General features: G+C 40.8%; 1 protein-coding gene across 2 annotated transcripts; it reads right to left on the reverse strand.

The window, feature by feature from the left end:
- Positions 1 to 9,751: 9,751 nt before the first annotated feature.
- On the reverse strand, positions 9,752 to 25,226 carry asb1 (ankyrin repeat and SOCS box containing 1). Of its 2 annotated transcripts, none has more exons than XM_080290940.1 (5): positions 24,939 to 25,226; positions 24,146 to 24,284; positions 21,889 to 22,191; positions 20,787 to 21,169; positions 9,752 to 10,299 (listed from the first exon to the last, which is right to left on the reverse strand). In XM_080290940.1, exons 1-5 carry the CDS (start codon positions 25,033 to 25,035, stop codon positions 10,277 to 10,279), a joined length of 945 nt encoding a protein of 314 aa, XP_080147066.1. In that variant the 5' UTR covers positions 25,036 to 25,226; the 3' UTR covers positions 9,752 to 10,276. The 2 variants fall into 2 exon arrangements, with proteins under 2 accessions (XP_080147066.1, XP_026001412.1); XM_026145627.2 differs by lacking the exon at positions 9,752 to 10,299 and adding an exon at positions 18,684 to 19,844.
- Positions 25,227 to 25,794: the final 568 nt, after the last annotated feature.

Below are 25,794 nucleotides of genomic sequence, written 5' to 3' on the forward strand. Positions count from 1 at the left end.
ACTGTGAGATGTCCATGATGATGCCAAGAGATCTGAAGTAATACTCAGTGACTATCATCGTCCCAAACGTTTGTCATCACCATCGAGTTGCACCTAAGTGATTGCACAAATAACCAGCGGTGCAAATGCGATACGCCCAGCAAAGTTCATCACAAAAACAATTCCTCAGGGCATCTACTCTCCACGAAGCATCATAAAAGGAAGCTTCACACCAGCATTTATCAGTTTTCGGATGAAACATTTTGCCACTTTTCCAGTCTCCTTTCCCATCCTCTCATCAGCATACAGCTGCATTGTTTGCCTTCATCAAGCAGCGCCACAAAAGCCGAGTCTCACCCTTTGGGGGCTGGTGTTCGGCCTCATTTACCGACATCAGAGTTTGTTTGTGTGGATGAGTTATGGACTTACTCTGCTGGTATGTTCTTTTTGTGGTGATTACAAAGACCTATACAGCGACTGGGAAGCTTCCTCCACACTGTCACACAGTCACTTCTTTGTTCGAAGCAAACTTTGAAGAGGTGGTTCTTTACACAGCAAGCACCCCGATCTCCCAATAACTGTAAACCTGCCAATCCCTCTGGACCCCCCTGACATCTTAACAAAGTCAAACAAAAAGTTCTCTGGCCCAAGGCTTTTACTGTTGGATCTGGAATATATATTTATCACTCTTGTTCATAGTGTGTATATTTTTTTGGAATAATGCTTCTGAGAATCCACATTTTCTTTGCCTCTAGGGAAGTTCGGGGCTGGGGAGCAGGGTGTTGTCGGTGGTGGTGGGGGGAACTAGTCACGATGTGGTTTTTTCATGCAATCCTGCATCCTGATTTTCTTTTAATGTGTTTCGAAACAGATTGCGCGGTCCAAGTGACAGTGCCCGGTCTGAGCAGCTCTACACGGGTTTGATTTTTTGCCCCACGCCTGTCCGTAATTTTCCTTTTTTCTTTCCTGTCTGAGAAAATGTGTTGTGGATTCCTGAGCTGCAGCATATTGTAAATTGAGTGTAAAATGTCAGAACCATTTGAATTATTAGGATCGATGCATCACGATCGAAATATGCAGATTTGGCCTCTTTTATCTTTTTTTATACCCAGACTTCTATGTCCAAGTTTGAGGGAGATGAAACAGGAGGAAGAATTTTCCATGACACAGATGGTCACAGTGGTTCATCAGGTGAGCCATCGATTCTGTGCAGTTCTGTGTCTCAAAGTTTCTTAAACTTACACTGATGCTTTAGAGCCAGCCCAAAAATGTTGTGTAAAATAAGCCAGACCAGATAAACAGAAATGCAGATAATGTTTTTTAGGCATAACAATAGATGGTAGACCAGAATTTCCTGCCTTCGAGATTCTGTGACCACAATCATATTTGCAAACACTTATCGTGGTTTGGGTGTACATACTTCAGTGCCAGATGTAGCTCGAGCGACAGAGATGAAGCAATCAGATGACTCAAAAACATATTTACATTTTAACACATTAAATTATTAGGTTAATGTATTATAGTGGTATTTGTTACATTTACCTGTGTGTAAAAACTGAAACTGTTTTTTAAAAGTTTTTAAATAAGCATCTGCGCATTTCTTATTTTCAGTCTTTGGTTTCTGGAAGGTTTTTGCATTTAATTAGTTTTAAATGGATAAAATCAACATAGTCTAGAGCTAAAACATTCTTGGTCCAAGATTCATTTTTCTCCTCCTGAGAGGAATTTACATGTTCTCCCTGAAAATCACTCCCATCCTCGCAGCAGATGCAGATGCCCGTGCCGAACCTGGAGGTTTTTTCCTGTTAAAAAGGAGTTCCCACTTCCCACTGTCGCCAAGTGTTACCCATACGGTTTTTGGGGTTTTCTCTTACAAAATAAAGCACTATGAAGCACTTTGAGTAGAAAAGTGCTGTACAAGAACCAGTCTATTTACCATTTAGGGTACTGTTGTTGTGATTTGGTCCTATATAAATGAAACTGAGTTTAATTGCTTCTGTGCTCCCACAGTCCAATTATAAGGCTCTTACATAGACTGTTGGCTGCACAAAATAAGCTGGATAAAGTGATAAGAAACTTGGTGAAGGAATTACAAAATCATTCAGATTTGCTGCTCGACTATAATGCATATAGTGCAGACAAAAAAGAAAAAAAAATAATGCATTTGCTTCAGGAGGCGTCAGGAATCTTCTGCATCAATGCCAAGTGCATTAATAATACGATGACATCAATCAATCAATCAATCAATCAATCAATCAATCAATCAATCAATCAATCAATCAATCAGTCTTTATTTACACACACACACTTGAAAAGTAAAATTGGGCAAAATTGGGCTGGGTACACATGAGCCAGGTGAGGGAACGCTATCACACGGAGCCGTCTGCACCGGGAGCCGGTCACAGACCGCAGCCCCCAGGCCGGGCACACAGCTGGAGGGAGGCAAAGAAGCCCCCCAGCCAGGCTGAGAAGACCCACAGAGCCATGAAACGGTACAACACATCAAGTTATTTTGCAAATGATCTCTGCACAGTTTTTGCTTTTTGTGTGTCATTTCTCCACTGACCTAACAATAAGAAGCCATATCCAAACCCAAACCCTCAGCTGCTTTTATAATGACACAGTCATCTCATCTTAATGTCTCCAGGCTTACATGTGCTGTCAAATATTTGATTTTTAACTTAAGAGCATGATCTGATTATTTGAGCTCATCATAACGTCTTTGTTTTCTCGCAGTCTTCCTGCTTTCTATAAAATAGAAACAAGCAAAGCGAGTTATGGAAAAGTCTTGACACAGCTGTTTGATCTTATGCACAGAGAGGGAGAGTGTCATCAGCATATGGAAGAGTGAGAGACACATAAAAAAGCTGGAACAGAAGAGCGGGGTATCAATCAAACGGGCTGATGACCCTCTCCATGAGATAGAGAGTTCAAGACCCTGCTTTTCTCCCCCTCTCTTCTCTTCTTCTCTACTTTTCTTTTCTTTTATCCCTTCCTTCCCCTTCTGAGCATCACCCTGTCTGTCTTGTCTTTGACTTTCTTTGTTTTATGCAAAAAGCCGCCATGTCCAGAAGGAATAGATTTGCAGCATCGCTTTGATCCTGTTGTTATGATTCTTTTATTTGCCTCAGCCACATCCTTCTCTCCACTGCAGTCATTTCACAAGATGCTTTGAATTAGGGTGGAGGATAGTTTGGAAGGAGAGGAGAGAGGAGGCTGTGGGGAGGGGGAGAGTGATGCTCACGCTCAGACCTAGAGGTCCTAAAAGAAACTTGGTGTGGAGAGACGAGAGGTCGTCCTTTAGAAATACAGGGGCGATCTCGCTCTCTTTTAGGTGTAAATGTCAACCGAACTGTCTTGAAAAATTCAAAGTGTTGAAACGGTGTTGAAACTGCTGAATTTGCCCCCTCTGTCAGTAAATGAGCAAAGCGCAGTGACGTGATGTATGATAAGACTTAGTCACTGTACTGTTTGGATGGTTTTAGTCAGTGAAGTAAACTGCTGACTGCTGTGGTGATGATGTTTTCCTCCTCTTTTGTGGTTATGTCCTTCAGTGGCAGCACTCATCCCTCTGTAGGTAAGTGATGCTGCAACCGTGTTTCGGTATACATTTTGCGTACACACGTCTGCGCCTCATAGCACTTTTGCATAGTGTAGTTTTGGGTGGTCACTGTAACCGTTTTATGCGTCCCATGTGTGTATGGAAGTAATATATACTGATATCCTCAAGTGGTCTTGCTTTGCCTTGTATCTTTCCGTGTTCTCCCTGCAGGAGGGTAAATATTTAGAGCATTTTTGCAGGACCATTCATATAGCTGATCTCCTTCCCTTTGTACATAGAGACAGTAAATCAGAGTCTTAGCAAAGAATGTCAGGGTAAACAAATTGGGGATATTGATGTAAACTGGAGCATTCACTGTGTCTCCTTCTAAACTCACTAGTTATGCACTCAGCTTTTCACGAGGCTATGATTTATATCGTTGTCATTCATTGTCTCGTTTGAACCAGAATTATATAAGTCGCCCTGGGCTGACATACAGTATGTCTGCCCTGGTCCAAAGTGAAAAATGTTAACTACCACAGCAAACTTGTATAATAACATACCTGCACAGTAATATACTGCAAAGCCAAGAGGAAAAACGAAAATTGGCTGTTTAGAGAAAACTTGCTATAATCCTGCTTGCTCGCAGCAATTTCACACCACTCTTGTTAGGTTTACATGTGAGAAGTGGTGGTCTCGAATTAGAGAAAATAACTCGGTATGAAAGGACCATTAAATTGGCTTATTGTGACCAAACATCAGATATGTGGTTAAAAATGAGTCAGTTGCTTAATTCTGCCTCTGATGTCGTGGTACGAGATGGATGCAGACAGGGCCGTAAGTATAAAGCAACAAGCCACAGCTAGAGGAGGTTTTACAGCCTGGTAAGTGATGATGAGTGTTTTGCCATTCTGTGTGGTGGGGGCTTTTTTTTTTTTTTTTAAACCAGCTGCCTTTATGAAAAATGACATTTTGTGGTTGTTTTTGTGTGACTGTTTTCTGTCTTTTGTGTTTTTAGATGGAGATTTCTATTGTCCATTCAGTAGTATAAATAGGCATACTGCAAATGTCGTGTAATAAATACAGACAGCAAAGATTTCTTATTGTTGCTTTCACAATGTCAGGGAAAAACAAGTGCAACAATAGGCAGCATAGTTATATATATATATATATATATATATATATATATATATATATATATATATATTAGGGGTGCAACGATATTGAACCGTTCGATACAGTGCTTTCGGTTCGGTACGCATATGTATCGAACAATACAACATTTGTAATTTATTTTATCAATTTTCCTTCTGACGATGCTGTCTGTGTGGAGCGCTCAGTGAATCTGTGTTCGACTACTCCGCCTAGGCTGCACTGTCGAGCGCAGATCCACTGAGCGCTCCACACAGACAGCATAGTCAGAAGGAAGAGCGCAGGGCAAGCTAGCGAGACAGAAGTTAAGCTCTCCTTGCAACAGGCAAATTGACCCTCATTCAGATCTGGCGTTTGGAATTATTTTGGTTTTCATGTGACGTATGACCCTGAAGGTAAGCGAGTCATGGACTAAAGTAAAACAGTATGTTGGATGTGCCATGCAATGCTCAATTACATTGGTGTGAACTAGTGTGTTAGCGCAGTTAGCTCGTTAACGTGTTGGCCGTCTAGCCCCATGCATGGAGCGATCGGCGGTAGCTCGTTAACAGAGATTTGCCGTGTTGTGGCGTTAAGGTAATTTCAACGAGATTAACCTGAAAGCACTAGTGGGAACACAACGAATATGACTGCACATTTACACCGACATCATCCTAGTGCAAAGACAAAAACAACAAGCATGCTACTAACTTTAGCCGAGTCATTTACACAGCTGTTAGCACATGATTCTCCTTATGCTGCTGAGAATATAGCCCAGAAGAAGCGGATAGTATAGCTTTTATTTTGGAAAGAGCCATTTCTATGTAATAAACTCTCTTTTCCAAAGATGAGTGATTCCTCAATCAGATACAGGGCTTGCAATATCGCTAGCCCGACGTCCCGGAGCTAGCGATTTTTTTCAGTCGGGCTACCAAAATCTTTCTCTGCCCTGCCCGTCGGGCTATTGTAGGAAAAATATATGTCAATGCTTTTGCATTCTTTCAGAAATGTAGCTGGGTAATTATGTCATTGGCATTGGTGAGCCACTGTCAATATGTGACATATTGAAATCGCGTTTGAATTTGCGCTTGTTTTTTTGCTTTCACTTTGCAATCGTGCGAACTGTGTATAGAGAGCGACAGCACTGATCTGTGAGTGATGATAATTTGTGCACCAATTCCTCTGACATCGTCTTATTAATCGTTAGCTTACTATGCAAACATGACAAGTGAAATCTCCCGCAGCTTAAACATGTGAGAGGTTGATCGCGCAGAGAATCGCTGAGCTTATGTGAGTGCGCGTGTAAAAGCAGCAGGATTTATATTTCAGTTCTGCTGAGCCAAATAAGACAGGTCAGGGTGAAGAAGTGACAGCCAAATAAAAGCTTACCACAAAACGGAGAAGTTATGACAAATCAGACTATAAGGCAAAAAGAAAGTGCAGCTTTATGGTTTCATGGACAAAAGAATTTCTGTGGCTGCAATATGACGAGCTAAATAACCAGGGCTGCACATAAGTGGTGCGCATTCGCTGTGAAAATAAAAAACGCGCACAAGGGTTAGGGTTAAATTTAAAAACTGTACTTTTGAGTTAAAATATATATTTATAATTTTAATAAATGACAAATTAAAAATGCATGAAGATTTTTTTTGTATCGAAAAAATATCGAACTGTGACACCAAAGTATCGAACCGAACCGAACCGTGAATTTTGTGTATCGTTGCACCCCTAATATATATATATATATATATATATATATATATATATATATATATATATATATATATATATATATATATATTCACATTGTTTACTTTATATATATATATGTATATATATATATATATATATATATATATATATATATATATATACATATATATACAATAAAGTAAACAATGTGAATATTGGAGATAAAGAACAAATAGAACGGGGGTGGCCAACTCCAGGCCTCGAGAGCCGGTGTCCTGCAGGTTTTAGATGGGTCCTTGATCCAACACAGTTGATTCAAATGGATAAATGACTTCCTCATCATGTCTTGATGTTCTCCAGAGGCCTGATAATGAACTAATCATTTGATTCAGGTGTGCTGACACAGGGTTAGATCTAAAACCTGCAGGGCACCGGCTCTCAAGGCCTGGAGTTGGCCACCCCTGAAATAGAATATCCAAATATAACTCGAAAAGGAAGATGTATAAGTGAAGCCTTTTAAACCACCTAAAAGTGTCCTTTTGAATATATACTCGCACAGCACAGATGTCCATGTTTATCACTGTTAGATTTTTTTAAAGTGACATCACAGACACAAATCAGTATTTTCCATTTTATCAGAACGCATTGTTGCGTTGTAACGTCGAAACATATTTAAAGAATTATTTGTGTTTATTTTATAGTGATGTGTCACGTCTGCAATAATCTCGAGTAGTTGCTTTTATTGACTGTTGAAATGAAAACCACACTGCACCAGAATATTACATGCATTTAAAAAGACGCTGCAGTCTTTGATAATAAGCCACGACTTCCCACGTCAGTAAAAGAACGTCGGAACCTGGAACTTCATACAAATCAGTTGGCTGAATGCTTTTTTACTCAAGTGTGGTGGCGGCAGGCATTAGTGGAGAGGAGAGGAAATGTGCTCGGGCTTAGACCTGCACCTACATGTGGGATACATTTGACAGAGTAAACACACAAGTGCACGCACACACACACACACGCTTGGCAGCACTACTGTCTTTCAAATGGACAAATAGGCAAGAGCTTGCCACATTGCACGTGTAGCACTCACGCACACACACGACCGAAACCCACACAGCACAATCACCTCCATACAAACAACCTGTTTAGACAAATGCATCAACCCCACAGTCCAACATTCAGCCTTCATATATTTTTGTATATGTATGCATTCACACTGATTCACGCTATCAACAACTTCCTGGCACATGCAGACACGCCAGACCCTTTTATCCTACAAATGTGGGGACCGTAGCCATAGGATGTGGATGTAAGCTGTGATAAATAACACGGGATCAGAATCTGAAATGTTTATGTGGTGAATTAGAAGAAGGAAACCAGAACAGGCCTGTTTTCTACCTCCCTCATTCAACAAAGCCCAAGTTAAATACACAAAAATAATCAGCAGCAACACATTCCACAGACGGCTGATTACTGTACATGCCATGACCGACACGTACCAGCACAAACCAAGACCTTCTCCTCTATTTTTTTTTAAATTTTGAATCAAAAGATAAATACTTAAGAACGTTGAAGTTAAATCATGTTTGCAGTGTGAAATACATTTACAGCTGTCCTGCACTGATGAGTAACTACCCTGTAGCTCCAAACAAAGCCGTTTGCTGCCATTCTGCCGGTTTCTTTTTCTACTTTTGCGGATGACTAAGTGGGCACAGTGTGCTTCACATTAACATTCCCCTCACGATCAAATCCACTTGGCACATTACATGCATGTGTGTTTAATTCTCGAAACCATTTTCACTTTTTACATTTGCGCTGCTAAATTATTGACTTGACTTTGATGGTAAAAAAACAACAATTGTTTTTGTATGATGTTCTAGCGTGTTATACTTTTGTATTCTTGCTAATGGAACCCCCCACAACTGCTCTCACATGCTCTAGTCATGCCACATTCTCTGGGGTTTTACATGTTAAATTAAATCTCAATGTGAAGAAGAAAAAAGAGGAAATGATATAGAAAAACGTTCATGCAAGCACAGTACTGCTCACGGCATGCATAACTTACACAAATACCAGTGATGCACATGGTGCATAAATATTTTAGTGTAATATAGAGTCTGCTGTCAGACTCTACAACAAAGACTTTTGTAGCTGATCAAACCCACACATGTGCAATAAGACTGCTATATGTGCAATTCTTTTCAAGTTTTTGTATTTTCTTACTCAGTTGTATATAGCATTGGTATTCTATTTTATTCTATTGTATATAGTATTTTTATTTTATTTTATTGCATTCCAGTGTTTTCTAATTTCTGCTACATAACTTTGCACTTTTGCTGTAACAAAACAATTTTCCCACCTGTGGGACTAATAAAGGTCATCTTATCTTATCTTATCTTATCTTATCTTATCTTATCTTATCTTATCTTATCTTATCTTATCTTATATGCTTCCATGCAGCTGAAGTCTGTAAGCAAGGGCTTGCCTATTTTATCAAAACAATGCCAAACCATACTGTGCACATATTTGCATACAATGGCTATCATGGTAAATTACTCTGCAGTGCAAACTGGTCATCCACCTGTGAGAGATGAAGAGAATGTTGTTTGGCAGCTGAAATTAAATAAACATCAATACATAACTAATTATGTCCAATATTCTGATTCCAATATTTCACTTTGAAAGTAGAAGGTTGGAGTGTTTTTAAAAGAAGAAAATTCATGATAGACATCTTCCTATTCTGATAGATTTAAATGCATATATTGCTCCACAGTGCACAGGTTAAAGATCCCCGATTTGCCTCTATAGACAGAAATTGTATATCACAATGTGAGCAAAGAAACAACCTTCTCTTCTCACTCTCAGCATGTATTATTTGGCTTTTGCATCTTCTAATAAATACATGAAAATAAAGAATATGAAGATTTTTGTATTTTGGTTTCATTTACAGTTTCCACCAAATCCCAAACTGCTGTGGAAGCGAGGCTATACCACCTGTTCACCTGTCGCTGACTCACTGCGGCTCTAACTAACCTCTCCCACAGAGCGGGCGTGCCAGTGGGTGAGAAAATAAAAGAGGAGGCATACTGCGGTCAACAGAGCGTCCTTCTGTACCTCCTCCCGTGGGCTGATTAAAGAGACGGGTTGTGCTAATGGCTGCCTCACTCTCAGACCACAGGAGAGGACACAGATAACTCAAAGAGGAGCAGAGAAGAACAAGTCCTCCCTCATAAACATATCTATAGGGCTTAATTTGGGCTTAGGGTTCCTGTCATATGTAGTTTTACTGGATTTGAATCATATGAAGCTGCTAATCCTTTTTAGTCGGCTCTACAGTTCCTCTGATGATTTTGAACTCGTGCTGCAGCTCTATGACAAAAACAAAAACTGACAAGACTCAAAGTATAAGTTTGTATAATTTAATCATTTAATTCAATACATTACATTACCAATGAGTATTAGAGTAACTGCAGTGGTGGAGTAATTCTTTTGAGTCAACAAGCTCACAAAAACATCAGATAATAGCAAATATAACTACTGTGTTTAACGCAGACAAAACGAGACTTTTTAACAATTAATCAAATTTTGATGAAGCACACATCTTCCAGAAAGCGTAATAAAAATATATGTCAGCTGATAATGCATTGCAGCACAACATTAGAGGCATCACGTTTTGTCTGACTGATTTTTCAAATTCTTTGGAATGTCATTAATAAATCGCAATTTAAAGACTGATTTACAAATACATTAATGATTAAGAATGGCTACACGCTAAACCAGAGCAGACCTTAAACCTTTTTTTTTACACCTATGTTATTTTTTCCCTGTTGTTGCCCAACAATCATATGGCCCCTTATGAGCAAGCACTTTGGTGACAGTGGGAAGGAAAAACTCCTTTTTAACAGGAAGAAACCTCCAGTAGAACCAGGCTCAGGGAGGGGCGGGGCCATCTGCTGCAGTGAGAGAAGGAAGACAGGACATATGTTGACATTTTTAAGACATCCTGATAATAATGAATTACAGTCGTCCAGCCTAGAAGTACTAAACGCATGAACTAGTTTTTCAGCTTCACTCTGAGACAGGATATTTCTAATTTTAGAGATATTGTGCAAATGGAAGAATGCAGTCCTACATATTTTTTTTAATATGTGCATTGAAGGACATGTCCTGGTCAAAATGACTCCAAGGTTCCTCGCAGTGTTACTGGAAGCCAGGGTAATGCCATCCAGAGTAAGAATCTGGTTAGATACCATATTTCTCAGATTTTCAGGGCCGAGTACAATAACCTCAGTTTGATCTGAATTTAGAAGCAGAAAGTTAGCGGCCATCCAGGTCTTTATGTCTTTCTTTAGTGTAGATAAACTGTACTTTTTTCTAGTGATTTCCAAAAGCATTGAAATTAAAGTGGGATTGATGATTGTCATCTTATTCATCTATTAATATTGGCTTAGCATAAGATGGGTATGCCTACTTTTCTAACATATAACATCCAGATATTAGTAAAGGCACACTCGTGGATGATAGCAGCAAAGGTAGCAACATCAGCTCATTACTGCCTTCTAAACACTGCATGTCCTCTCACTTTAGTCTCTGTGGAATGTCACAGTGCAAAAGATGACTTCTAGAATCATAAATCACATTGCTGTCCACACACACACACACACACACACACACACACACACACACACACACACACACACACACACACACACACACACACACACACACACACACACACACACAGACAGAGCATTTGCTGAGACTCCAGAAAAAGCATTGAAAGCCAAAGGAACCGCACACTCCTCCATGGAATTCACAGAGGACAGGATGTTGGCTTCATGGTCACGCAATGCTGCACTCATCCCAGCCTACACTCTTTATTCCCACCACACATTATATCATCATGCATCTGTATCAAGTGCTCAGCGCTGCCAGAATGGATCATGACCTTGTTATTGCAATCTGAATAATCAGTGTGGGTAATCAGCAGCCGTGTCTAATTCTGCACAAATACAGTTTGGTAGATTAAACTGATTCTATTTTGTAGCAAAGTTTATAAACCCAACTGTCATTTTGTTTTAAGCAAAGAGGTTTTTTTTTTTTATTTGTTTTTTGCAAGAATGTTTTTCATTTGTGTCTGACAATTACTTTTGGGAATACTAAGAATAGCCACAGCTCAAAGAGAAATGCTGATTCACTGTGTTCGACATTATAAAAAAGGCAAAACTGCTAACGACGAGATAAATCCCAAACAGCTGCAACACAACTCAAGAAACAGGCTGGCATACTAAAAAGAAGAAGAAGAAGAAGAAATGGAGCGGTTGGATAACCTCATATGTTTATTATTATTTGTTTTGTAAATGAAACGCCAACAGAGGAAATACTGACCTTTACAAATAATTTATCCTCATGCAAACCAAATATCATCCCCTAGAAATCATTTAAATAAAGAAAGATAATCATCAGAAATGCTCTAAAAATCAGAGAAACATTGTAACATTGGACCTTAAACAGATGATTGATCGCCATAACTGTTCTTTATGAAAGAAACTACATTTACCTGACAATATAGTGAATACATGAAAATTAAGGATTAAACCACATTTAATGTCTCAGCATTAGCGTGAATTATCAAAACCACGACACTAAACTCTTTTTGCTCTCACTAGAAAATCTGGGAAGCTGCTTATCAGTGGAGGAAATGGTCGATTTGATGTGGTGTTCCACAGTGGCCTCGCAGCTGAACCTTTAAAGTGGGACAAGCATGCATCCATATGCTATATGCAGGCTTCTGCTTATGTGGGAGCATTCTTTGGATATTGGCTTTTACTTTTTCAGTATTTGATTTGCAGAACTAAGTAACCCTAAGCTGGAGTTATAGAACACTGTAAAACTGTTTAGTTCGAAACTGCTAGACACGTGATAAAGTTATGATGATGTAACAAATGTTCAGATGAATGACCTGAGATGATGAAGTGGCTCACATTTCCTTGTTCTGCTGACAGTGTGGCACAGGCACGATCTGATAACATCGTGTTGGTGTTGTTCCCAGATCAACATAGTAAATGTTGTTCCAGGATCAACATTGCAAGTGACCAATCAGAATGTTGTGACGTCATACTTTTGCGACTTCGGGAAAAACCGCCGTAAAACAAAAAACTGTACTTAAGCTGCGAGAAACCGCCTCTGTCCGCCGATCAACGGACCCTGACCCTTTAATAAACGCTAAGCAGAATTGATATTGTCCTTGCAACATTGGAATTTCATAAATGCACGAATGGCTTGGCGACAAAGAATAACGTCACAACAATGTGATTGATCACTTGCAATGTTGATCCTGGAACATTTACTATGTTGTTCCAGGAACAACACCAACACGATGATATCAGATCATCCGTGGCGCAGCGTCTTGTGAACGATCTCTGGGGTTGATAAACAAACTGTAGTTCCTCAAATGGCCACTTGATGCTGGCTACAAACGTGAGTCAATCCCAGATGAGCAACACTTTAAAATGCCAGATTCATACTTCATTCATAGTTTTTTTTTAACATATATATTATGAACTCATTCAAGTGTAATTTAGGCTAAAATGTTTGCAATAGAAGTTCCATATATGATCCCAGTGAGGAATTTGCGATTTTTCTATTCAACTGCATGATCTGCTGATAGCAGACTGATGGCAGACTGATGGCAGACTGACTCTCAATGCTGATTTATCAACATCCTGAAACACCAAAGCTGATTTGAAGAAAGCAACTATCTGCAGGTGGGTGCAGACCTAGTCCCTGTCTTCAGAGCAACCATTTCAAAGATCAAGAGATTCATTGTTCATTGTACTCAATCGCAATAATCTTGTTCTCATCACCAACCACTGTTTTGCTTTGTGTGACTGTAGCATAACTAATCAGGGTACGTGCTTAGCTGAGACTTCCCCAGGCCAAACCTTCAAAACAGTCATCCACACTACAGTGAGTGACATACAGACTATATCTGTAATCGCCAAAGCTTTTTCGTGCAGTCTGACATGACTTAAACTCACAAATCAACTGCAACCAATACTGTATAATGCTTGCAGCTTAGTTGTTATGTTTGGGGATCGTCAGCTGAACAGAACAAAGCTGCGTTTTTGGTAGCAGATATAAGAGGCAGTAGAACTACCCCATCAAACTTTTGAGCTGCCAAGTGTGGCCTTTGGAGCAGGCACGAGTATTTTGCCCTACACGCTGTTGTATGACGTATCTAGCATGTTGCAAACATGATGGTTCCGTTCTTCTATGTGGTTCTGTAACAGAGCAACACTAACTTCTGAGTAAGTGTGTTTGATATTTGGTCCATGGATAAACCTACTGCAGAACTGAATTGCGCTTCCCTTGATCTGACTCTTTCACACTGTTTCATTATCTTTTGACCAAAGCTTATTGAATTAACCAACACGTACTTACCATGAGTAATAACAATAAAGGTGTTAAATTAGATTTTAATAGAGTTCTTCCACGTGGTAGGATCTCAGGGTATCGGTACATATGCAGGGACAACATGAAGCTCAGTCTTTGGGGTAACCTAAAGCTCCCGTGACATTTTCACAGAAAAATGGATGGTTTAGCAATGCTTACTACTGAATTGAATAGTAAAGCTGCCAATTTATTGGAATGTTGGTCCCTTGTGGGCTTTTTGTTTTCTCTATACCTCCCTAAATAAATCCTTTGTCTACACTACTATATTATTTAGATCTCTGTTCTGCCAGTCTGCAGAAAGTGCATCACTGCCATCTCCCCACAACAAGAGATGTTGTTCCCTTCCTGAAATCTCATCTCTCTGGGGATGCAGGCCCCGTTTTCCATGCCCGCAGGTTCCAGCTCTGGTGTGGGATTCCCAAGGCCTCAGGAAAACACAGTTTACAACATTCCCACAGTGGTGGCCACTGAATGACTCTCTTCCTCTTCTCCCCTCTTCTGTTTAACTGGGGTTTCTTCTTGCCCATGTTGTTGTCAGCCAGTGGCTTGGGAAGCTGCCCAATGGTTGTTGGTTAATTTTGTGAGAGGGGGAAAAAAAAGGAGGAAGAAAGAGGGGCAGAGGACCCCACAACCCACCATCTCTACCCCCAACCACAGTCCCCTCCAACCCCACCGTCCATGACAGCTCCACAGCTTTGTTCCCCATCCAAGACACCCCCCCCCCCCCCCCCCCTTCTCCTTGCCAAGGGATCTTCTCAGTGGTGGAAAATCCTTCCCATGACCAGTGCAGTTCCACGGAAGTAATTAATCATGGGTAGTTTGGTGTAATGGACATTGTCATGCTGCCATTAACTGATCCCCAGGCTCTCCGATGCAGATACCCACCATAATGTCAGTTCTGACATGCAAAACAAAAGAAAGACTGTTTGTTCTAAAAGGTTTTCACTTTGACATTCAGCAGAGCAACACTCGGTGGAGTTTTTACATTCCCAACAGGTTAACATAACATAACATCTGTGATTTAGCTCGTGAAAAAAAAAAACAGTCATACATAAAGTAATAATAGAAAGACTGCTATCAAACTCCCCACCTATTTTTACAAGTTCAGATAAGAGGATGTAGTCATGTGGCTTGTAAAAATAAGAAGCTGCTCTAAATTTGGCCATTGCCCTTTTCAAGGCAGTGTGTTTCTGCACCTGTGGACATCTTGAAGCATACTTGCAGTTTAACTGTGGACTTGAGCTTCTGTGTCAATCCAACCCAGCACCTCATTGTCATGATTATCTCTGGTGATCTGAGTTCAGGTTCTGGCTCTGAACCAGAGACCAAGAGGCACTTTTTGGTGGAACAGCTGAAAAAATCCGCCTGAAGGTGGCGTGTCGGGGTCAGGCGTGTGACCAGTCACAGTAATGTCTTTTTTTTTTCATCAATCACAGAGTTGTGTGCCATAATGCCAGCTGAGGTTCACTCTGATGTTCATGGTGGCAATACTCAATTTGGCAGATTGCAGGACCAGTGAAACCCTGCAGAGCTACACAGGGAAATGACTTTGAATGGAACTGTGAACACATTCAAATCACAAATGTAGTTTTTCTTTATGGGCACATGTGCAAAACTTTTTTAAAAATTGCAGTCACAAAGAAAAAGTTTGACAGGATGATTCTGCTAGATATAAACTTAAGTGAAGTTAATGCGTTTTATCCCCGGAGAAAAAGCGGTTACAAAATTCAGTGGACCAGTTGAGCCAAAGAACTACCTTAGAGCCTGACTTTAGCTTTAAAACATGAATACGTTACTATGATCACACAAGTACAGCTGCTTGATTAAACAGTGAACCAGCACATTTTCCGTTACAGTCTGATTCTGTCCATAATAAGTGGATGATGCTTTATAATGCCTAATTAGCAACAGTTTAAATAAAGAATTATAACAGGTCTGTTTTCCACACCAGACCCACAGTCCACGTCCTCATTTCCCATCACCACTGCTAATGAGCGGCTGTGGATAAAACTAGTTTCGTGTGATAAACCATTTTTTCTGTCTTTAAAGTTTACATTGACAGCAGCTGCTTTCAGACTTTTCCAAGGAGTTTCTATAGTTTAACTGTTTCTGAAAGGCCGACCATACGAGACGAGCAGTTATAGACATGCAATAACTAAACAACACCCAAATGAGAGGGAGCTAATTAAGTATAAGAGCCAAGTTACAGACTGTGACAGTAATTACAGAAGCAATCACTCTACATCCTTCCTGCCCTTGCCACACTTCACAACTACCGGCTTCTTTGGAAAACAGTCAAATTAAGGCTCATTAAGCCCCTCTGAGGTTTATAATTAAAAGGCACTTTTATTAGCAAAGTTTCTTTCAATATTTCTAACCATATACTGTTTAATTATATCAATAAACCTAAAGGAAGTCCCTGTGCGTCTCATACTTCAGCACTGATCGAGGAGTTATAGAGCGAGACTAGCCTCGGCAGAGGGAAACTGCTTCTGAGCATGAGGTTGTAACCCACATGTGTGAGTTAGAGTCTGACTTAGAGATAAAAAATGATCAATATTTTCAGGCTCCACACCCAGGCTTTCCTGTTCAGCTGATCAGTTATGAGCTGAAAAGTAAATTACTGCTTTTCTTGGACCCCAACATGACCAGCTCAGTGTTATGTCATTTATGAATCACGTTTAGCTGCTTTGGGCTTTGATTCCTTCATTGTAACTAAAGGAGCTTGAACTTGATGATTCTGGCGTTGCTCTGCATCAGAGGTGGGATACCTCTGCGTGTATGTGTGTGTGTGGCAGTGGTAAACATGCAAGTGATGTGGTCATTGGAGGAAACTAAACAGTTCCGGAACGCCTAAGGAATGAGATCACTCAAATTAAAGCGCGTGGCAATTACCAAATGTTAACAGGCTTAGTCGCCAGTGCAAGTGCAGGAGAGGAGGACACAAAGAGATGGTGGTGGAAGCACTTTAACGAGTAACAGGTGAGTTTTGAACTAAAAGGAAACAAAATAAACAGACTCACAATGCTCATACATAAACAGACACGCACACACCCCAACAAACTTTTTACACAGAAACACCACATCCATGGAAATAGCATTTAATCCATATCTAAAGGCTGCGGTTAGCTCATGAAGTGAGCTGCACTGCATTTAACTCGGCCTCGCATGCTGGTCCCCAGTTGAAGCGGAACACTGTGGCGATATTAGCAGAGGCTGTTGAGATTTTGATTGCACTTTGTGGTGCAAATAAACTCAGGAATGAACAACACCATTCAGCTTTTCCAGGCTCCTGGTGAATGCGAGGGCGAAATAAACCGTTTACCAGCTCTGTTTCTCTTTTGTTCCAGCTACACGACCAAAGAGCTCACTTTGGTGTTCAGAAACTGTTAATGCTGGTAATGATTTGAAGGTTTGATGCACGAAGCAGTCGCCAGTAAAATGTAATCCCTCGTGTTTTGCATTTAGCCTTCAAAAGAGGACCGATTGCGACCTTGTGTTTTTGCATCTCACTTTCAAATGCATCTCTTTATGTGAAATCTCTCGAATAACCCAAATGAATCTGTCCACAAGAAATATAGCAGGGAGTCGTCCTAAATAAATGCTAGCATAAAATACATTTGACTTAAAAGAGAGGACTCTTGCAATGGAAACTCCCCACAGGAAGACAGCGGTTTACCAAACTGTCCAGTGTGTTCTTCCCTCTGCACTGGTGCAAAGGGCCTCATTCTGCATCTCTCTGTGTGTTCTGTTAATGAAAGACTCGCTTTAATGAGATCTGAAAGGAAGAGGCTCTTGAGCGCACAGCTGCTGAATCTTCTACACTGACCTCGGCTGGGAGACAAGCGATGGACGGAAAGACGAGAGGTGGTTTAAAAAAAGAAAGAAAGAATGGCAAACACAAAAGCAGATATGAGAAAGAGAGGGTGAAATAAGAAGATAGGAGAGATGCTGAGATTTCTGCCATGCTTGAAAGGAAGACAGTGCCATCTAGAGACATCACGGCAACAGTTGTTGTGCACGGGCATGCATGAAGACCTGTTAAATCCATTCACTTACACACTGGCATCTCTAACTGGACATAGTCTTACTTTCTGTTATTTATCTCTCTAACACTGATGTTCACTCAGATTTCTATCATTTAAATTTGATTTTATCCAGTTTTGGTCCTTTTGTCCTTACAAAACAGACACACTGTGAAGAAACATGTTGGCAGGAAGTCTTTATTTACCGCCCGAGAGTTATTTTTTCAAAAGCTATCCCAGTCTATCTTTGCAGGTCTTTGCCAGAACTGCTGGATTGATAGCCCTCATCTCCCCTCTGCTGTTGAGCTCCCTGCTGCTTTTATTCAGGGTTTCCCAGGCTGTGCATTTTCCACTGGGCCTCTTATGTTTTCACCAAAATGCGGTTTTCTCAGCCATCGTGGATATCCTGGTTCATTCATCGGCCTCACATCAGTAATACATGAACCCATTGAGACATCGTCACTCTTGTTTTAAAAATTACGCATCTATAAATATCACAAGCTGAAAAACAACAATGAGAAACAGCAAGGCTACAGTCATGAGAGATGAAACATAAGACTAAAAACTCAATTTTGGAGCAAACCAATCATTGAAACTAACAGTGGATGCATGTTCTCAGAGCTAGGACTATGAGGGTTCCCTAGGCTGAAAAAGATTGAGACATGATATTTTGGACTACAAAGAGATCTTGGACGAGACTGCGAGGAAAAGAGGAGAGAGATAATTATCTCTAATTAGCTATGTTCAAGGAAGATAGCTAACAGAACAAAGACCACGCAGAGGGATCCTACTTTGGAAGACTGACCCACTGACCCACCTCCCCTCACTCACAAAAAATGAACACAAAACACAAGAGATATTATACAATTACATACATTTACTCATTCAAATAGAGATGAAATATATAAAGCACAACTGTCTCAACATGGTCAACATTTAAATGTCAATGTTTGAGGACAAGATAGGCTGTGCAGCAGACATGCACAGTACACAGTAGGTGCAGTAGACTCCCAGAGATGGCATCTAATGAATACAAACTTATTCTGTTTATCACAAATAGATTTCATTCACTAGTTGACAGATTGTCAATGTCACAGAAAAGGAGTTTCATTACATTTATTGAAACAATCTAAATGCCCCCTGAAAAAAAGGCTTTTTTTAATTTTTATTTTGATGCTGACGTGTACGTCACAAAATGTAAACTTTACAATCAAGGTCCTTAAATTGCTCATCCGGGAACATCACACTCGATTAATTTGGATTACCGTAACTAACTCTGGTCTGATCAATCTTTGAAGCCACTTTTCCCAAACTCAAAGTTAAGGCACGTGGCTAACAAAGAGGATCTAGCGTGTGGATTTTTTTGCACATTTTTGCCGTCATTCTGCCTGGTTTACATAAAACAACAACCAAACAATTCAAGGAGCTGCATCTGGACAGTATTCTTCTCTGCCCGTGGATGGGGTATTTATAACATGGCTTGTTTAAGTCGTTGCTTCAAATGAGATTCTCGCTCTGGTCGTTGAGCTAAAAAGTGCTACTTGAAGTATTAGCAGGACTCGTCCTGGTGATCTGGGAGGTCACAAGGCAAACATTTAGAATACACACACAGTTTCCACAAGTCAATACATAACTATGGCTTCTCTGATAAGATAAGAAGCATTTTACACGGCGAGGAAGATTTTTTTTTTTTTACATAAATGATGATTTCCAAACAAATATTATTTGGAAAATATTATTAATAACTATTTCTTAATAAAAAATAATAAGCAATTAGCAATCTGGGTTTACAGTGTTTATGCAGTAGTGTGTCTTTGGGACTGACTGAGGTTTCTTTTAAAGACTGGGTTAAATGAACATTTAACAAGACCAGTAGGTGGATGATGGTCAGTTTTGGTGAAGCAAGAAAATCTTGATAGGTTCTGGAAGCGGTAAAGAAGATATGTGGTTTAGACGATTTTTGCCCATCGTTCTGCGGATCCTGATGCGACACAAATGTGTCAGCCTACGAGGGTTTCCTGGGAGAAGAAAAAATAGATGCAGCTGAACAACTGCATATGCTTTCATGCTTTTGTATAAGTAGAAACATAAAAGTGTGGCTTTTAATGACCTTTTTCATTGTACTTTATGGTCTTCTTTATATCAGCTCCTCAGCATCAACAAATGTCCAGAAACATGCATTACAAGGTCCCTGTTTCATGTAAAAGCAGCTAAGCTTTAACACGAGGAAAAATGCTTATTCTAAACATATATGAGATGAAATCCTTAAACTAAAAGCAGTAATCTGCAAACTCGGGTCTTTACAGAAAGAAGTACATACGTGTTGCTAATGACATTAATGATGCTTCATCGTAAAGCCTCAAAAGCCTTCATTCACAAACTAATGGTGTCTGAAACTACTTCCTTGTTTTCACTTTTACTACACCCGATAAGACTTTTTTCCCATCAACTGGAATTTGTTTTTGTTTCCATTGGTAACCACAGCTCTCCTCTTTATCACTTGACCACATTATGCAGAGAAATTATATTTTGATGCACTGCTATGCTAATGACACATTGCTTTACCTCCCAGTAAAATCCACTGACATCAAACCTGTTTACTGCAAGAATCCAATCGATATTGAATCTGAGTGAGCCTCTGACTATTATTCATGCTTTTACTTCATATCTCTCAGAACGCTCTATTGGTCATTTAATCAGTATTAATCAGAAATCAGTTAATGAACTTCATTTTTGTTCAGTATGAACAATCTGAACCAGCAATACGAAATGTAAACATATGACACCGGTTTTATTGATTCTACATTAAATCCACAATTTTGAGAGACAATTTTACGAAGCTCTGCAAAAACTCACAACTTATTAACTAAAAAATATTCTGGTGTTGTGAGGAGGTGCACCAAAAAAAGCTCCGTGCCGGAGCTTTGTATAAAGCAACAGCATCGTTTTTTGTTACTTACTTTTTCCTTCCAAGAAGACACTGAGTGCCTCTGGATCAACTTTCCTTCGATTTGGAGCCTCCAAATCCGAATCATCCCAGGGCACGAGGGCTGGGTTCGCTCCATGGTCCAGCAGCAGGTGGATGAAGGCCACTTCACATCCGTGTCGCAGGACTGCATCCAGCAGGCAGGAAGCCAAACCTCGTGTCAAAGCCTCATGGCAGACAGGACCTGTGTAATTGAAGTCGGGCTGAGCGCCGGCCTGGAGCAGCAGCCGGAAACAGTGAAGGTGGTGGTAGGCTGCGCTTATGTAAAGAGGGCAGACCACTAGAGTGTTGAGGGTTCGAGCGCTTAACAGGAGCCGCGGACCCAGCTGGTGGTCCATGTCAACATCAGCATTGAACCTAGAAAAAATGTAACCATAGACTAAATTTTCTTTCATAAATCCTTGATGCAAACTAAAGGAAAGAATACAGAGATATTTATTACTGTGGAAAAATATAAATTGAGAAGCTTTCCTCTTTACAACAAATCCATTTGTTGTATAAAGGAATTCAGCGTCAGAACATCGTTACCTGGTCTGCTGCACGTCAGAAAACTCTGGACTCTAACTGCTGAAAATTTTCCTCCACAGAAAGTTGGGTCAGATTCAAAGTGCAAGTTTCAGGTCTGTTGTGAAATCGTAGTGCTACGGTGCCAGGGGTCATAATGGGACTTCCAGAATTGATCTAAAAACTGCAGCTGGGGAAATGCTTCTGAATTTAATGGTTGGTGGGGTTTTTATGTTGGTTTTTCGGTCTTATGTTTGTCTTTTTGCTTTCTGGGAAAGGTGACAGAAAATGTTTTTTAAAGTCAGGAAGTTACAAAACAGCTATTGGAAATGATTGCACCACAAAGAAAGTAGTGGATTAAAAATGCAAAGCACAGATAATCTCATGTGCAAAGATTAAACCATATGAAAAGAAACTGTAATAACTGGAACCGACTCCCACCAGTTTTCAGTGGCGTAATGGAAGATAAAAACTATTTTAGTGCCAATTTTCTTTACGTATTTAAACATTTAACCTATATATAAAACAGTTCTGTCCATGTAGACTTTAGTTTGATCCTTCCCAAGGCTCACCTGATGAGCTCCTGCAGTATGTCCAGCCTCCCCACTCGTGCAGCATGGTACAGCGGGGTACTGCGGTGGTGGCGGCTACCATTGGGATCGGCTCCAGCTTCAAGAAGAATCCGTACACAGTCCAGGTGACCATTAACCACAGCTACATACAGAGCTGTTTGGCCTTTGACATCAACTAGGTCCACCTCGGCTCCCTGAGCGATCAGATAGGCCACGCATGCTGCGTGTCCCGCTGTGGCTGCAATCCTCAGAGGGGTGCAGGGCAAACAGCCACAACACCACACAGACTTCTCATTGATACGCCTAACACCAAAACAGAGAAAGGAGAGGTCCAGGGTAATACGTTTCCAATTTAAGCGCATTTACAAAGAAAAAAAACAGTCTCTAATTTTATGGTACATCAACCAAAAAATACAGAAAAAAAATACATATAAGTTATAATTTCATTTGCATGTCATTGAGTGAAATAAGTATTTCATCCCCTACAAACCAGCCAGCATTCTGGCTCCTACAGATTACAATCATTCAGTCAATAACAGAAACTCCTGATCTCAGCTTCTTATATGCATAAAGCACACATGAGCATACAATCAGTTTCTTCCATTTCAACCTCTCCAAAAGATGTCAAAGGTCATCAGGGGTAAGATCGTAGGCCTGTGGGTGCGATTATTCAGAAACTGAAGAAAAATAAAATGACCATCAGTTGCCCTCGGTCTGGAGCTCCAAGGATGATCATGAGAAAAGTGGTGGATCAGCCCAAAACTGCATGAGAGGAGCATGTTAATGGTCTGAAGGCAGTTGTGACCTACACTGGGAACACACTACACCATAATGGACAGAAATCTCACAGCATCTGCAAGCTCTCCCCTCTGAGGAAAGCACTTTGGGTTTGCCAGTGAAGAGAAATACTGAGTATGACCCAAAGAACACCATCCACACATCCAAGCACAGAGGTGGAAACATTATGCTTTGGGGCTGTTTCTCTGCTGAGAGTATAGGATAACTTCACTGCATTGAAGGGTCCAGTGGATGAGGCCATGTACTGTAAAATCTTGGATGAGAACCTCCTTCCCTCAGCAAGAACACTGAAGATGGGACTTGGATGGGTCTTCTAGCATGACAATGACACAAAACATTCCACAAAGGTTACAAAAGAGTGACTGAAGAAGAAGTACATTATGGCCAGTCTCCAGATGTCAGTCCTACAGAAAATCTGTGGAGGGAGCTGAAGATTTAAGTTGAAACATAAAGCATTTACAGAGTTTCTGTGAAGAGAAGAGATGTGTGCAAACCTGGTGACCAACTACAAGAGACGTCTTACTGCTGTACTTGCCACTCAGTACCAACTCGTGTTTTGCTTGGGGATCAAATACTTATTTCACTCAATGACATGAAAATACTTTATGATTTTTATGGATTTTTAGTTGATATTCTGTCTCTGTCCATTAAAATGAAACTACCATTACAATTAGAGACTGTTTATTTCTTTGTAAGCGAGCAAATTTAAATGTTCACTAGAGGATCAAATTGTTATTTCCCTCATTGCATGCATGCTCATGACTATGAGATGGCTCGGTATGTTCTCCAGTTGGTAAATCCAGGCTCTGATTCTGCATCAATAGGAGGAAGCACTGAAGCTAACAACAGCAAAGCATTTTGCATTACAATGCTTTGGTGGTTACTGGACTGAGCCACTGAAAGGTTCTCTGTGTATTTTTAGTCCTCCCGTAGTGCTGCAGGGCTGCTTCCCTCCACAAGGTTTCCACAGATATCAGAGTTGTAAACTGCATGTTTTTACTTTTACTACATCAAATTTAAATTCTGTTACATGCACTACATTTGTAGTATATTGCTTTGACATTGCATTGGCATTAAACTATGATCCTCTAGCTGTATGCAATATAATGCTATGGGTATTGGAAGACACCCATCCTGCTGTAAGATGATGGTAACAGCAGCCTGCTTTTGGTCTGTGTTTACTCCTATGAAAATTATTTGGAATAAGGTTATCTTTGGACTTGTTTGGGGGGAAAAGACAGTTCTGCTGTAAGAGACAATAACAAATATACTATTCTGTAATCTTTATACAAAATAAATCTATAGTCTCTCTCAGATTCTGCTGTCTCTCTGCCTGCAATGTTTTGGTACCTTGTCATTTTCATTTGTATTGATGTTTTGCTTTATCATTTACCAAGTAAAGCATGTGTTAACTTTGCTAACTAGAGAGCCAAATACACTTATTACTGCTAGGCCTCACCGTCTGAAACCGTCTTCCTGCAGCAGGTTCCTCAGGGTGTCCAGATCTCCGACATAGGCCGCGTTGTGGAGGCGCATGTCATCCTGTTCCAGGGGTTTGTCGCAGAACTGCTCCTGCAGCCATTCCTTCAGGTTACGACCTGCCAAACACAGCATTTCAGGGAGAATAACAGAAATGAAAAGTTGGTTTTGTCTGGTCTTGCAGGGTGATTTGTTACCATACAAAATGATATTTTGAAACTATTCTGCATATTATCAAGTGTAAATGATATCTCAGCTCAAATACACATAAGACAAAATACACATAAGGTGGCTGCAGATGAGCAGCAGTGGTGTAGTGACATTTTCTCATGTCTGCTCCATGCTGTGCTCAGAGAACTCCCACAGATGGAGATGTACACAGTAAAACAGCTCCTGAAATACACATTAAAAGGATCCACGTTACACTAGGCTATGTTCTGCAGATGTTTCTATTACCGTGAGCTCTTCTGCCTGAGCCTTCAGGTCAAATCAATCCATTACAACTCTATTACTTGTGTGACTAGACAGAAAAACAGATGAAGTGTCACAGCTATACTGCAGCACTGGAGATGTGAACGCTTCCTGAATCCATTGGCCACACCTTATTAGGCTACAGACCGTCCCCTTCTTCCTCCTCCTCCCAACACCACCACATCTGTAATATGTCACGCATATTGGCCGTCCTCCTGCAAACGGGGCACAGTTGCAGGACAGCCTGTGGGTGCTTGCGATGATCAATCATCATCGCTTACGGTTCTCGCAGCCATAGTTACCTGCAGCTGTAGCGCTGGGTAGATCGGACACGGTGATGAGCGGGGGGAAATTGATGCTGGGTGGGTCGTCAACATCAGCCTCTGGACCGTCGGCCATGCTCCCAAAATGGTCACAGCGTCAAGCTGAAGGTTGGTGCTGCGGCTGCAGAGCGACACTGGGTCCCCAGAAATAGAGAAACCCAAGCGACCTGGGATCAGATGAGAAGCATGAACGTAAACAAACGTGACTGTGATGATGAAGACGTCTGCTGCTCCAGCTCACTGCGCCACTTCCTGGCTGAGCTCAGCTGCTGGGATTTAAAGGGGAAACGCTGCGTTAAACGTGGAGCTGATGGTCTCCGACTTTAAAGCACTGTTAACCCATAAAAGATCAAAACATCACCAACAAAGGCCTAAAAGATGTTCATTACGCAATCATTCAATACAAAAAATGTTTCACAAGCGTGCGTTTCTGATAGCCTGTACATAAAAGATGGTAAATGGCCTGTATAGCGCTTTACTAGTCCCTAAGGACCCCAAAGCGCTTTACACAACCTGTCATCCACCCATTCACACACTGGTGATGGCAGCTACATTGTAGCCACAGCCGCCCTGGGGCGCACAGACAGAGGCGAGGCTGCCGGACACTGGCGCCACCGGGCCCTCTGACCACCACCAGTAGGCAACGGTGAAGTGTCTTGCCCGAGGACACAACGACCGAGACTGTTGGAGTCGGGGCTCGAACCGGCAACCTTCCGATTACAAGGCGAACTCCCAACTCTTGAGCCACGATCGCCTTTTGTTTACATAAAACTTTAGGGGCACATCATATTTAGAAGCGTTCCTAAAGTTCATCACAGTCTCCAATAAATATCAG

The sequence above is a fragment of the Astatotilapia calliptera genome, chromosome 16, assembly GCF_964374335.1.
Source record: "Astatotilapia calliptera chromosome 16, fAstCal68.1, whole genome shotgun sequence".
NCBI lineage: Eukaryota > Metazoa > Chordata > Actinopteri > Cichliformes > Cichlidae > Astatotilapia > Astatotilapia calliptera.